This window comes from Mastomys coucha, unplaced genomic scaffold, assembly GCF_008632895.1.
Source record: "Mastomys coucha isolate ucsf_1 unplaced genomic scaffold, UCSF_Mcou_1 pScaffold22, whole genome shotgun sequence".
NCBI lineage: Eukaryota > Metazoa > Chordata > Mammalia > Rodentia > Muridae > Mastomys > Mastomys coucha.
The window spans coordinates 208,680,356-208,691,507 of record NW_022196905.1 but is presented as its reverse complement, the minus strand read 5'-3'; the positions used below and the strand labels follow the sequence as shown (position 1 = coordinate 208,691,507).

The following is an 11,152-nucleotide window of genomic DNA, read 5'->3' as shown; positions in this document are numbered from 1 at the left end:
AAAAAAAAAAAAAAAAAAAAAAAAGAATCCTTAGGATGTGGTTGGTGGGTGGCACATAACTCTCCTCCCGGCACTCTGGAGGTAAAGACAGGATGAGCAGGAGTTCAAGCTTATCTTTTGTTTGTCTGAGTCTCTGGGTGGTTCTAGACAGGGTTTCTCTGTGTAGCCCTGGCTGTCCTGGAACTCGATGTGCAGAGTAGGCTGGTCTCAGAGATCGTCTCAAAGGTTATCTTTTAATGGTGAGTTTAAGGGCTGGAAGGATGGCTTGGTGGTTAAGGGCACTGACTGCTCTTCCAGAGGACCTGAGTTCAATTCCCAGCAACCACATGGTGGCTCACAACCATCTGTAATGGGATCTGATACCCTCTGACAGCTACAGTGTACTCATTAAAAGTGCCCTCTGGGTTGGGGGTGGGGTGCACTGGAGAGATAGTTTAGTGGTTTTATTTTGTTTGTTTGTTTTCGAGACAGAGTTTCTCTGTGTAGTCCTGGCTTTCTTGGAACTCCCTCTGTAGACCAAGCTAGCCTCGAACTCAGAAATCCGCCTGCCTCTGCTTCCCAAGTGCTGGGATTAAAGGTGTGCACCACCACTGCCTGGCTAGTTTAATGGCTAAGTGCACTCACTACTCTTCCAAAGAACTGGAGTTCCCTACTCACAGGAAAATAAAATAAAAACTTGAAAAAGACGGGTGCCCTCTATGTCCACCCAGCTCCTCTCCCCATATCCATTCCTGAAAGTTCTCAACGGATCCTTCATCAGATCATCCTAGTACAGCTCTTCAGTCGCTTCTCTTCCACTGTGTGACTTGCAAACTTGCGGTCTTTGCCCTACCCCATACCCACGCGCCCGCCACTAATAGATCACTTATCCTTCTGATGTCTCGTGTTCCCAGGGCCGGGCTTTCACCCCCATAACTCTGACGCCCTCTTTCCTCATGAAGTCACTCTTTAGTCCAGGACAAGCTCTTGTATCCTTAGACCACTCTGGAGGCCTGTCCATCACTCCAAGCTCAGCTGCACCTGTCCCCATCCTTACCCCGCCTCCGCCCCTTCCCTTCCAGCTCGGGAGCCGCACCTGGCCTGAGCCTCGTCCAGGCTCTGGTCGGTGATGGCCATGATCTGCTGCAGGACGTCGCTCGTGTCATGGCCCAGTGGAGCTGCGGGCGGCGGGCGGCGCGGGGCGGGCTGTGGCGGCACGGGACGCAGAGGGGCGGCCATGGGCTATGGTCCGAGCGAGCGCGGACCGACAGGTGCCGCCGGGAGCTCTCGCGCTTGCGCAGCAGCCAACCGCCGCAGACCCAGGGGCCGCGCCTCCTTCAAGGCCACCAGCCAATCGCCGCTGCGCACTGCCCACGGAAACGCCCTTTTCATCAATCTTCACAATGCACCACCCTCTCCCTCGCGATGCTCTCCAAACAGCCTTCTCAACGGCTGCTGGAGGTTGAGGGTTGTCTAGGAAACAGGGATTCTCTTCTGATCCCTCGGTCCCACAAGACACGCCCCCTGTGGGCGCCGTCACCAATCAGCACAGCGCACTGTTCCCCCTCCCCAGCGACTAGCTAGAAACTTGCTTTCTCAACTGCCAGTAAGAACCGGGTTGGGGGTTGCCATGGTAACGACTATCGCCAGCATCTGCTTAAGTCTGATGCACTTTATGGCTCCCTTGCGTGTTCCGGTGCCTCTGCCTTCTCTTTAGTCCTGGATCTGCTTAGGTTATCACTTCTTCACAGGGGCCAGGTTCTTTTTTTTTTTTTTTTTTTTTTTTTTTTTTGGTTTTTCGAGCCAGGGTTTCTCTGTATAGCTCTGGCTGTCCTGGAACTCACTTTGTAGACCAGGCTGGCCTCGAACTCAGAGATCCGCCTGCCTCTGCCTCCCAAGTGCTGGGATTAAAGGCATGTGCCACCACTGCCCGGCTAGGGGCCAGGTTCTTTACAGCCATCCACATCTGAGTTTCCTTCCTCAGAGGCCTGCATCCTCACCGATCGCTCCCTGCTGTCATTCTTCCCTTCCTCAGAATTTTTTGTTTGTTTTTTTTTTTGGTTTTTCAAGACAGGGTTTCTCTGTGTAGCCCTGGCTGTCCTGGAACTCACTCTGTAGACCAGGCTGGCCTTGAACTCAGAAATCCGCCTGTCTCTGCCTCCCAAGTGCTGGGATTAAAGGCGTGCGCCACCACCACCCAGCTGAGAGTGCCCTTGATGTCCTACCTTCCCCTCACTGCCCTGGCTAGTTCCTCAGAACTGTGGATCCTCCTCATAGCTCCCCACAGCTCCTCAGAATTCTCCCCCCTCCCCAGTCCTGCCTCTTCCTCAAGGCCTCCCGCACCTGAGTCCCAGGCTCTGCCAAATTTCTGCTCCTTTTCACAGTCCCTCACATCTGGAGTTCTCTCCAGCAGCCCTCAGGGTACTCTGCTATTCCTTCCTATGACTCCTCAGAACTCTTCCGACTTCAAGAGCATCACTGTCCCCATGATGTGACTTTTTCTGGGGAACCACTTCAGATAAGAGGTTAACCTGACCAAAGAAACAATTTCACTCATGTCCAGTTTTGTGAACCGGGGACTTTATTGAGGTTCCTCACTGGCGCATGGGCTGCTACAGCACTGAAATGTATCATCTCCCCTCCCCCACCATCATTATGGGTTTCTAATCTTCATCAAGGAGAGCGGTCCCGTCCCTATGTCCTGTGTTTCTACAAAAGCATATTGGTCCAAACTTGTGAAGTCATGCATGAATGAACACAGCTCTTGATTCAACATGGCAGTGGCCATATCCAGCCTGGAGGGATAGCTATACAACTGTTTCCCATAAGTCCTGGGCCCCTGGAGTATAGTCTCCTTTGGCTGGTTATAACCAGAATCCTGTTATAACCGTATGGACCTTCTATGCTCAGCTCTGAATAAAAATACAGAGACATATTTATTTATAAATGCCTGGGCTTTATAGCTAGGCTTGTTCCCAGCTAGGTTGTACAACTTCTACTAATACATATTATATTCTGTGTCTGCCTCATGGCTTGCTACCTCTCAGTCTCCAGTACTGGGCCTGCTTCTTCCTCCATGTTGGGCTTCTAGAGCCTGACTCTTTCAGAGTTCAGTCTCTCCCTGGAAGTCCTGCTGGCAGTCTCCCGCTTCACCATAGGCCACCAGCTTTTTATTAAAACCAGTCTGAAGGGGAGGGAGGGAGTGTTTACAAAGTCAGCATCTGGATACTACAAGGACATTCTTTACACAGTGCACAAAAAGATTATCCCTACACCTCATCTCTCTCTAAACCTTCCTATTTCCCGTTTATCAGGCCGAGAGGCCAGATGAAAAGTGTAGATCTGTGTAGATAGCAGGGAGGAAGCTAGAACGCAGTACTTTTCTCCACTGGAGAAGTCAACTCTATTGTTTTATCAAGATGCAGCATAGGAGTGACCTCAACCTGTTCTTTTTTTTTTTTTTTTAAAGAGTTTATTATTTTTTAGCCAAATTGTTACAGCTCTTTGTTTCTTTCTTCCTTTTTAAAGATTTACTTATATATTATATGCAAGTATACTATAGCTGTCTTCAGACACCCCAGAAGAGGGCATCAGATCTCATTACAGATGGTTGTAAGCCACCATGTGGTTGCTGGGATTTAAACTCAGGACCTTTGGAAGAGCAGTCAGTGCTCTTAACCACTGAGCCATCTCTCCAGCCCCTCAACTTGTCCTTTTAAAATTTCGTCATCGTGTGTGTATGTGTGTGTGTGTACGGGTGGGCATGTGTTTGCATACCATAGCACAAGTGTGGAGGTCAGAGAACAACGCTGCAGACTTGATTCTCTCCTACCATATGGGTCCAGGGATTGCACTCTTTGTTGCCAGCCTTGGCAGGGAGCACCTTTACCTGCTGAGCTCCTTAGATCCATTCATTCCTTCCAACCCCAGCATTCCAGGTCTAGCAAATGCTAGCACATGGCTAAAGAATGAAGACCTTGTGGAATACCAATCCTCAGGTGAGGTGTACCCCAAGACAGAGAACTCTCATAGGCCTTGTCTCTCTTGTATGGGATTCCTCAAATGGGAAAAGATAAAAAGAAAAAAAAAAAGGACACAAATCCCTCTCCAGAGTCACAGGACCTCCCAGAGTATTTGCTCAGAGACAGAATTCAGGTGAAGGCTTTCCTGAAAGTTCTCAACGGATCCTTCATCAGATCATCCTAGTCCATGTTCCCAGGGCCGGGCTTTCACCCCCATAACTCTGAGACCCCCTGCAGGAAGGGTGACTGCAAAGTCAGTCATCTTCCTTTTGTTGTTACTGAAGAGGAAACTCAAGCCTCGAGCGCGCACACGGTGGGGATGGAAACTTTACAGGGTACCGGGCAAGCTATTCAAATGTGTAAGAACAAGGGAAACCCTAGGCTTGGCCCAGCTACAGGGATCAACAGAAGCCTTGAAAGTGGGCCCAGAGTGTGCCTGAACAAAAGGTCAGACAACGGCCCAACACTACACAGGCCTGCCCTGGGGGAGGGAGAAGACTCTAAGTTCCAATGGCCTTAAAGGGATGCCACTCAGCAGAGAAGTCAAGAAGGAAAAGCCCAGCTGGGGTGATGGCTCAGCACTTTTGAAAGCGCTTGCTATACTCAGCTGTGAAGACCAGAATTCAGAACCTCGAAAATCCCTGAACAGAATCTGGATGGTGCTGACGGAGAATAGCCACTAAGGACAGGTAAGACAGAGCTGACTTCTGCAGGCCATCAGAGGTCCCCAATTCAGGATTCAATTGGCTGCCTCCATACCTAAAATGACCCATGTCTAGTAGGCCTGGTGCTCCTAGGAGTTAGGGACGCTGTCCTTCATGGACACCTGGCTGCAGGGGTTCCTGGACTGTCACCCTGGAACATGAGGCATGGTTTTGCCAGCTGCAGAGAGTTTCTGTGGTTGTGTGATGTTTAGAATTCTGGGAACTTTTTCAACGGTGTCTAAATGCTAGGGCCCCGTAGGTGGTGTGGGTGGTCGGTTGTGGTTTGTTAGCGTGCTCAAAGACGAAACAGGAAGAAGGAAATTAGATTTAAAGATCTCAGTATCTTTCTCCCTCTATCTTTTTCTATTTAGTGATGGGGTGAAACCAGGGGCATAGAGGGGAGGAAAAAGAAGAATTCACAAAGAAGCAAGGGCCCACTGCACTCCAGCCCTTCAGTTCAGTTTCCATTGTCTTCCTTTTGGACACAGCTCATGTGACAGACGATCTGTGCCCGGGGAACTAGCCTAGCATGTGCAAGGTCCCAGCAGTGGGAGAAGCCGGAACGCTGACTGCAGAAAGACAGAGATGTTTCCAGTTCTTTAGAAACACATGCTTTAATGCCTTAAGAATTTGGCCTCAGATAAGACAGAGGTTCAAATTCCTGCTGTTACTCGGCATGTGAATCCGAAGTGAGGACATAACCCTGACTCCTCTTTGGTGAGGCAGAGCAGAGAACCAAGTTCATGGCTCACACTGCCCTGCTAGGAGGCTTCTCTGGGCAGGGAGGGGGCTAACTTCAGGCCCGGCCATATCTGAGGTTTTGGGGGACTCAGAAGTAGAAAATCCTGGTAAGCTTGTGACTTAATAATTCTAGGCTCCTGGTCTACAAAGTGAGTTCCAGGACAGCCAGAGCTATACAGAGAAACCCTGTCTCGAAAAACCAAAAACCAAAACAAAACAAAACAAAAACCCCAAAAACCAATTCTAGGCTCCATGCGACACTGAGGCCCCCTCCTCATGGAGTTTTCTGGTCGCCCTGGCATAGCTGAGCTTTTCCAAGCTGTGCAGTCAGACACAGGCTTCATCTCAATATGGCTTGTCATCCCTAGCACTCAGGGAGCCAAAGCAGGGAGCCAGCTGAGAGTTTGACGTTAGCCTGAGTTGCATAGTGAGCTCTAGGGTGGACTGGAGATCCTGGGTCTAAAAAAAGGGGGGGAGGGAGGGAGTGGAACAGGCAGAAGGAAAAGGTTTACACAAACCAGAAATCATCCTAGGTTCTTTAAGAGGGAGATAAGTAGGACAGTGGCAGGAAGGACAGAGGCAAAAGGGAAGGAACCCTTGTAAGAATCCAGGAAGACAGAGCTGGGCATGGGAGCATTTAGCTTTAACCCCAGCATATAGGAGTCTGAGGCGGGACAATGGATTTCAAGACTAGCTTAGTCTATGCAGCAAGTTCAAGGCCGGCCTGGGCCATGGGACGCCATGTTGACAGATTCTTGGCAGCTCTGAGTCCTAACAGGTAATTCGAGGATGGACACTGGGACAGACTGACTGAATTAATGGCAAAGTACCCGCCACCCAGCGGAAAAAAAAAACCAAACCAAACCAAACCCAACTCTGCAACCTCAGATGGAAAGGCTTGCTCTGTATCACATAGTCCCTCATCCTAAGGGAGGCAGGTGAGGCCTCAGGCTGCTCAGCACATCTAAGGGATCAGCTGCAGAACTAACATTTGGGAGTGGAGACAGGACCTTCATGAGTTCAAGGCCATCCTCTGCTACTCAGTGACTTCAAGGCCAGCCTAGGCTACATGAGATCCTGCCTCAAAAGCAAAACAAAACAGCGAAAAGTGGCTTCAGGAAGACAGTACCCCTTATTGTGTACCCTGTAACAGTGGGTGGTCTAACCTGGGACAGCTCTCACCTCTTCTATCCCAGCAGCTACAGCACCATGTGGGAAGCAGCAGTCCACAGACACACCAGAAATACACAGTAAAAATATGAAAATGTCTGTTAAAAAACCCTAAAACCTGAGACGACTGAGAGCCAGGTTACCAAGTCCCATTTGGATGCTCTCCCCAGGCGCATGGAGGTGTCCCCAAATCCCTGTGTCTAGGGGCAGGCAGACTCCCTGTCCCTGGGGCAGGGAATGCTGAAGAGCCACGCATCTGCTGGGCTGGCTTGAGTCAGGGGCTCTGCAAGTGGTCATGGGCTGCAGATGAAGCTCCGGTCTCCTGCCTCAGTTCAAGGTACTAAAGGCTGGAGTCCATCAGTGGATGGCCATTCTCAGGAAGCATGATCCGGGTGCTGGCACCCGTCCGGGCAGAAGATGAGTAATGGGCAGGCTTGTGGTTGGACCAGCGGAGACACGTGCAGCAGAGAAGACGGCGGAAAGTACGGCGCATCTCAGCGTCCCGGCAGGAGTATACCACCGCGTTGACCAGTGAGTTGGCCTCAGCCAGGAGCAGGAAGTACTTCTCCACAGCCAGAACATTGCAGGATTTACAGTCCAGACCGTCCAAGAGCAGCACCACCTGGCCCGGTGTCCAGCACACCACAAATGCCCCTGCAGGACAAAGGCAGTGGGGTTAGCAGGGTGGGAGGTAGGGGCTGACTATGTAAGCCACCAGGAGACTTGCCCAAACAGCTCTGTGCTCAGGCAGTGACCAACTGAGTGGCACAAACCACACAAGCTCCCTGTATGGGTAAGTCTGCTAAGAGGGGACAGACCCCTTTCTCTTTCTGCCTGCCAGCATGACATGTTTCCTAACTGGGACAAAGTATCCCAGGGCCTTGGAGCCTTCTACACAGAAGATTTGTTTACTAAGGGATGGGATAAGAATTTATCACAGGACCAGCTGGTGACAGGATGGAGGGGCAGAGGCTGGGGACAGGTATCGTTGGGGAGAGTCAATCTTGGACGGGAATAGTGGTCCTTCTGTACCCCAAAGCCAAAGTAACCCCACTGCACCTTACTAAAAAGCCCTGCAGAGGGACTGAGGATCCAAATTCAATTCCAAGGGCCCACACAGAGTAAGGAGAAAACTGATTCCCAGAAGTCGTCCTCAGATGAATTGTGTTGTGTGCGTACACACCCACAAAATAAATTACAAAAAGATTTATCTTATTTACATGTGTGCGTCTGTGTGTGTGTGGGAGCGTGAGTGTGTGTGTGCATGCGTGTGTATGTGTGTGTGTGTGTGTGTGAGCGTAGGCCACATGCATGTAGGTGCTGTTCTGGAGGCATCAGATCCCCTGGAGCTCACGCTGCAGGTGGTTAGGAGCTGCCTAATGTGGGTACTGGGAATTAAACTTAGGCCCTCTGGGAGAACAGGAAGTACTCTTAATCATCAAGCCATCTTTCAAGCCCTCCAAATAATAAACCCCAAAGGGGAGCCAGGTGTGGTGGCACATACCCATCAACCCAGGAAAATAGAAATGGGAAGATCAGGGCTTCAAAGCCTGCCTCAGCCACAGAGAGTGTTTGAGGTCTGTCTGAACTATATGAAACCCTGCCTTAAAAAAAATGAACCCAAAGCCTAGTATGACAGTGCATACTTTTAATCCCAGCACTCAGGGTGGGGAGAAGGTGGGCACAGAGGCATGGATCTGTGTGAGTTTGAGGCCAGCCTGGTCTACGGAGTGAGCTCCAAGCCAGCCTAGGCTATACAGTGACATCCAAGCTCCAAAGAAAGCCAAATAAACAAATAAGCAAAAGTAACAACCAGGGCTAGCGAGAGATGGCTCAGTGGTTAAGAGCAGGTACCAGAGATTCATCCCCAACACCTACATCAGACAGCTCAAAACTGCTTGTAATTTCAGCTCCAAGGGCCCAGGATACCTCCAGCCTCAGCATGCACCGCACACATCTGCACAAACCCAGACCCAATCTCATAGTCACACAAACACACGCACAAATATAAAATAAACCTGAAGAAAGGCTGGGAATGTAGTGGTCCACACCTTTAATCCCCGGCATTTGGGGAGGCAGAGGCAGGCAGAGCTGTTAAGAGTTCAAGGCCAGCCTGGTCTACAGAATGAGTTCCATGACAACTAGGGCTACAGAGAGACCTTATCTCACAAAACAAAACAACAAAACAAAACCAACCAGGGCAGAGGATGGCCATTGGTTGGAAGAATGCTTGCCTGTCCTACCCCTTGAGAGACAAGGGCAAAAGGATAAGGAATCCAAGGTCATGAAGCCAGCCTGGGCTATAAGAGACTCCGCCTTAAACACAATCAATCATACAAAAAAGACCAATAAATGGTTTCCTTTGAGAAACAGGTGAAAACTGAAGGCTAGCCTTTTCTCCAATACAAAGGTTTCCTTTGAGAAACAGGTGAAAACTGAAGGCTAGCCTTTTCTCCAATACAAAGGCTGGCTGCAGGGCACCTTTTCCTCTTTGGAGTCTGGGCTTGGGAAACATCCCCTCCCTTACTGCTCTATCAGTTTCCCAGGGTCCTATGGAGAGTTGCCTCCTAAGGCTGCTGTCAGAGCACCCGCTCACCCAGAATGATGACCACGGTCTTGACAAGGCTGAGTGTTGTCTCTCGGTAGCGGGGATGACAGCTGACGTGCTCCGCCATGCGTTCCACCCGTCTACGCACATAGAAGAAAATTCGTGTGTAGACGGCTACCATGAGTAGGAAGACAAGCAGGCTGGATAGGGCCCACGCAGCCAAGTAGGAGCGGCTGAACAGGGGCACCATCCGTGAGCAACTGTCCAAGTCACAGAGGCAGTGCCAGAAGTGCGCAGGCAACAGCCCCAGGCCCAGCGCAGCCACCCACACACCCACGATGAGTGTGACCACACGGCCCCGGGGCAAGCGGCTGTGGAGCTGCACCGCCATCACACTGCGGTGCCGCTCCACAGCGATGGCCAGCAGTGTGGCCACTGATGCTGTGAGGCTGGTGTCCAGCAGCCCCTGTCGCAGGAACCAGCCTTTGATGGAGAGCCTGGCGGTGCGTGGGCCAGTATGGAACATGAGGAAGAGGTAGGCCATGCCAGCAAAGAGGTCAGCCGCGGCCAGGTTGCCAAGCAGGTAGTATATGGGCTGATGGAAGCGCCGGTTGGAGGCTATGGCTGCAATAACCAGCAGGTTGGTCAGCAATACCAGGACACTGACTGTCAGCCCCAGGGCCACCACCACTACATCTTTGGGGCGCCAGTGAAGGCTGAGCTCCTTGCCGCTGTTGTTATAGAAAAAGCCGATGGTCTCATTGTAGTAGCACTGGCCCATGATGACCGCCTGTGGATACAGAAAGACAGATCAGTGCAGGTGGCCCTTGATGGAAGGACACTTGAACAAAGCAGTGGCCAGAGACTAGAATCAAGATTGGATGAGTGCAACCTACAGACTCAGAGGCCCTCTGTGCAAAGAAGTCTCTGTTTATCTACTCATAAAGCAAGGTCTCACGATGCATCCCAACCGGCCTAGAACTTGCTGTGAGACTACGCTAGCCTCAGAAATCACAGAGATCTGCTAGCCTGTGCTGAGTGCTGCCATAATGATTTAAAAAGCTTCTCTGATCGGCTTTTCTTTTCCTTTTTAAAATCTTAAGAACCCAGAGCAGATGCATCCGCATTGCAATTCAGTGCCACGTGCCACTAATCCGTGACCGGGTTGGACACCTGTGGTTTCCGATGGGTGTGGGTGGGTTGGTTGGGGCAGCACAGAGGCGGCGCGTGAGCTGCAGGGGTTAGCCTTAAGACGATCAAACTTGTGCCAGGGTCCTTGCACAGTGCAGAGGCCAGGGGGCGTGTGCACACCAGAGTGCTCAACACTCGGAGGGCAGAGCCAAGGCACGGAGGGGACTCTGCGCGAGCAGTGTAGACAAGAGAGACCGCCCAGAAGTTGAGTTACAGGCAGGATTCCGCGCAAGAGCTCTGAAAGCAGTTCATTCCTGGGTGGGACCGAGGGCCAAGAAGGCCTTCAGGACAAAAGAGGGTATTGCATACAACCCTGGGCTAGGAGAAGGGTTGTAGAGAAGAGGGGGCGCGCCTCGCTCCCTTCGGCGGCCTGCACCCACCCAAAACCGGTTGGTGTTCGTCTTACCTGGGACTCCGGTCAAGCGGCAGATGGGGCGGGCTCGCGGTGGGCTGAGGCAGGACTGAGATCCATGGCCCAGCAACCGAGCGGTTGCGCAGCGGCGTCCCGTGTGCCTGGAGCCCCCGGCTGAGGAGGCGGGAGAGGCGGGGCCTCAAGGCCACGCCCCCACCTGCCCTAGCTCTTGGCCCTTGGGGGGGTGTCCCGCCCCCTGGAGAGTCCCACCCCACGTCGGAAGTGTGATCTCCTGAAACTGTGGCCAATTCCACCTCTTCCCCACAGCCCCCTTTACCCACGTGGGGTGCCCTTTCCACTCGGTCCCCCGCACATCTCACGTGCTTGCCCTTTCGCGCCTTTGGGGCTGAGTCACCTGGAAGTTGGAAAGATCCACAGCGGGGGG

General features: G+C 51.8%; 2 protein-coding genes across 3 annotated transcripts in view; both read right to left on the bottom strand.

Annotated features, from left to right (window-relative positions):
* Pbx4 (PBX homeobox 4) overlaps nt 1–1,433 on the bottom strand; it is a 37,471-nt gene extending 36,038 nt beyond the window's left edge. The window contains exon 1 of one of the 2 annotated variants that reach the window (XM_031340036.1): nt 1,076–1,433. In XM_031340036.1, coding sequence (XP_031195896.1) covers nt 1,076–1,145 — 70 coding nt within the window. In that variant the 5' untranslated portion in view covers nt 1,146–1,433. The remainder of the gene's footprint in view (nt 1–1,075) is intronic. The other variant, XM_031340034.1, reaches the window with a different exon arrangement.
* Nucleotides 1,434–4,874: 3,441 nt separating this feature from the next.
* Nucleotides 4,875–11,112, bottom strand: Lpar2 (lysophosphatidic acid receptor 2). The gene is made up of 3 exons (XM_031340033.1): nt 10,762–11,112; nt 9,213–9,954; nt 4,875–7,270 (listed from the first exon to the last, which is right to left on the bottom strand). Exons 2-3 carry the CDS (start codon nt 9,943–9,945, stop codon nt 6,957–6,959), a joined length of 1,047 nt encoding a protein of 348 aa, XP_031195893.1. The 5' UTR covers nt 9,946–9,954; nt 10,762–11,112; the 3' UTR covers nt 4,875–6,956.
* Nucleotides 11,113–11,152: the final 40 nt, after the last annotated feature.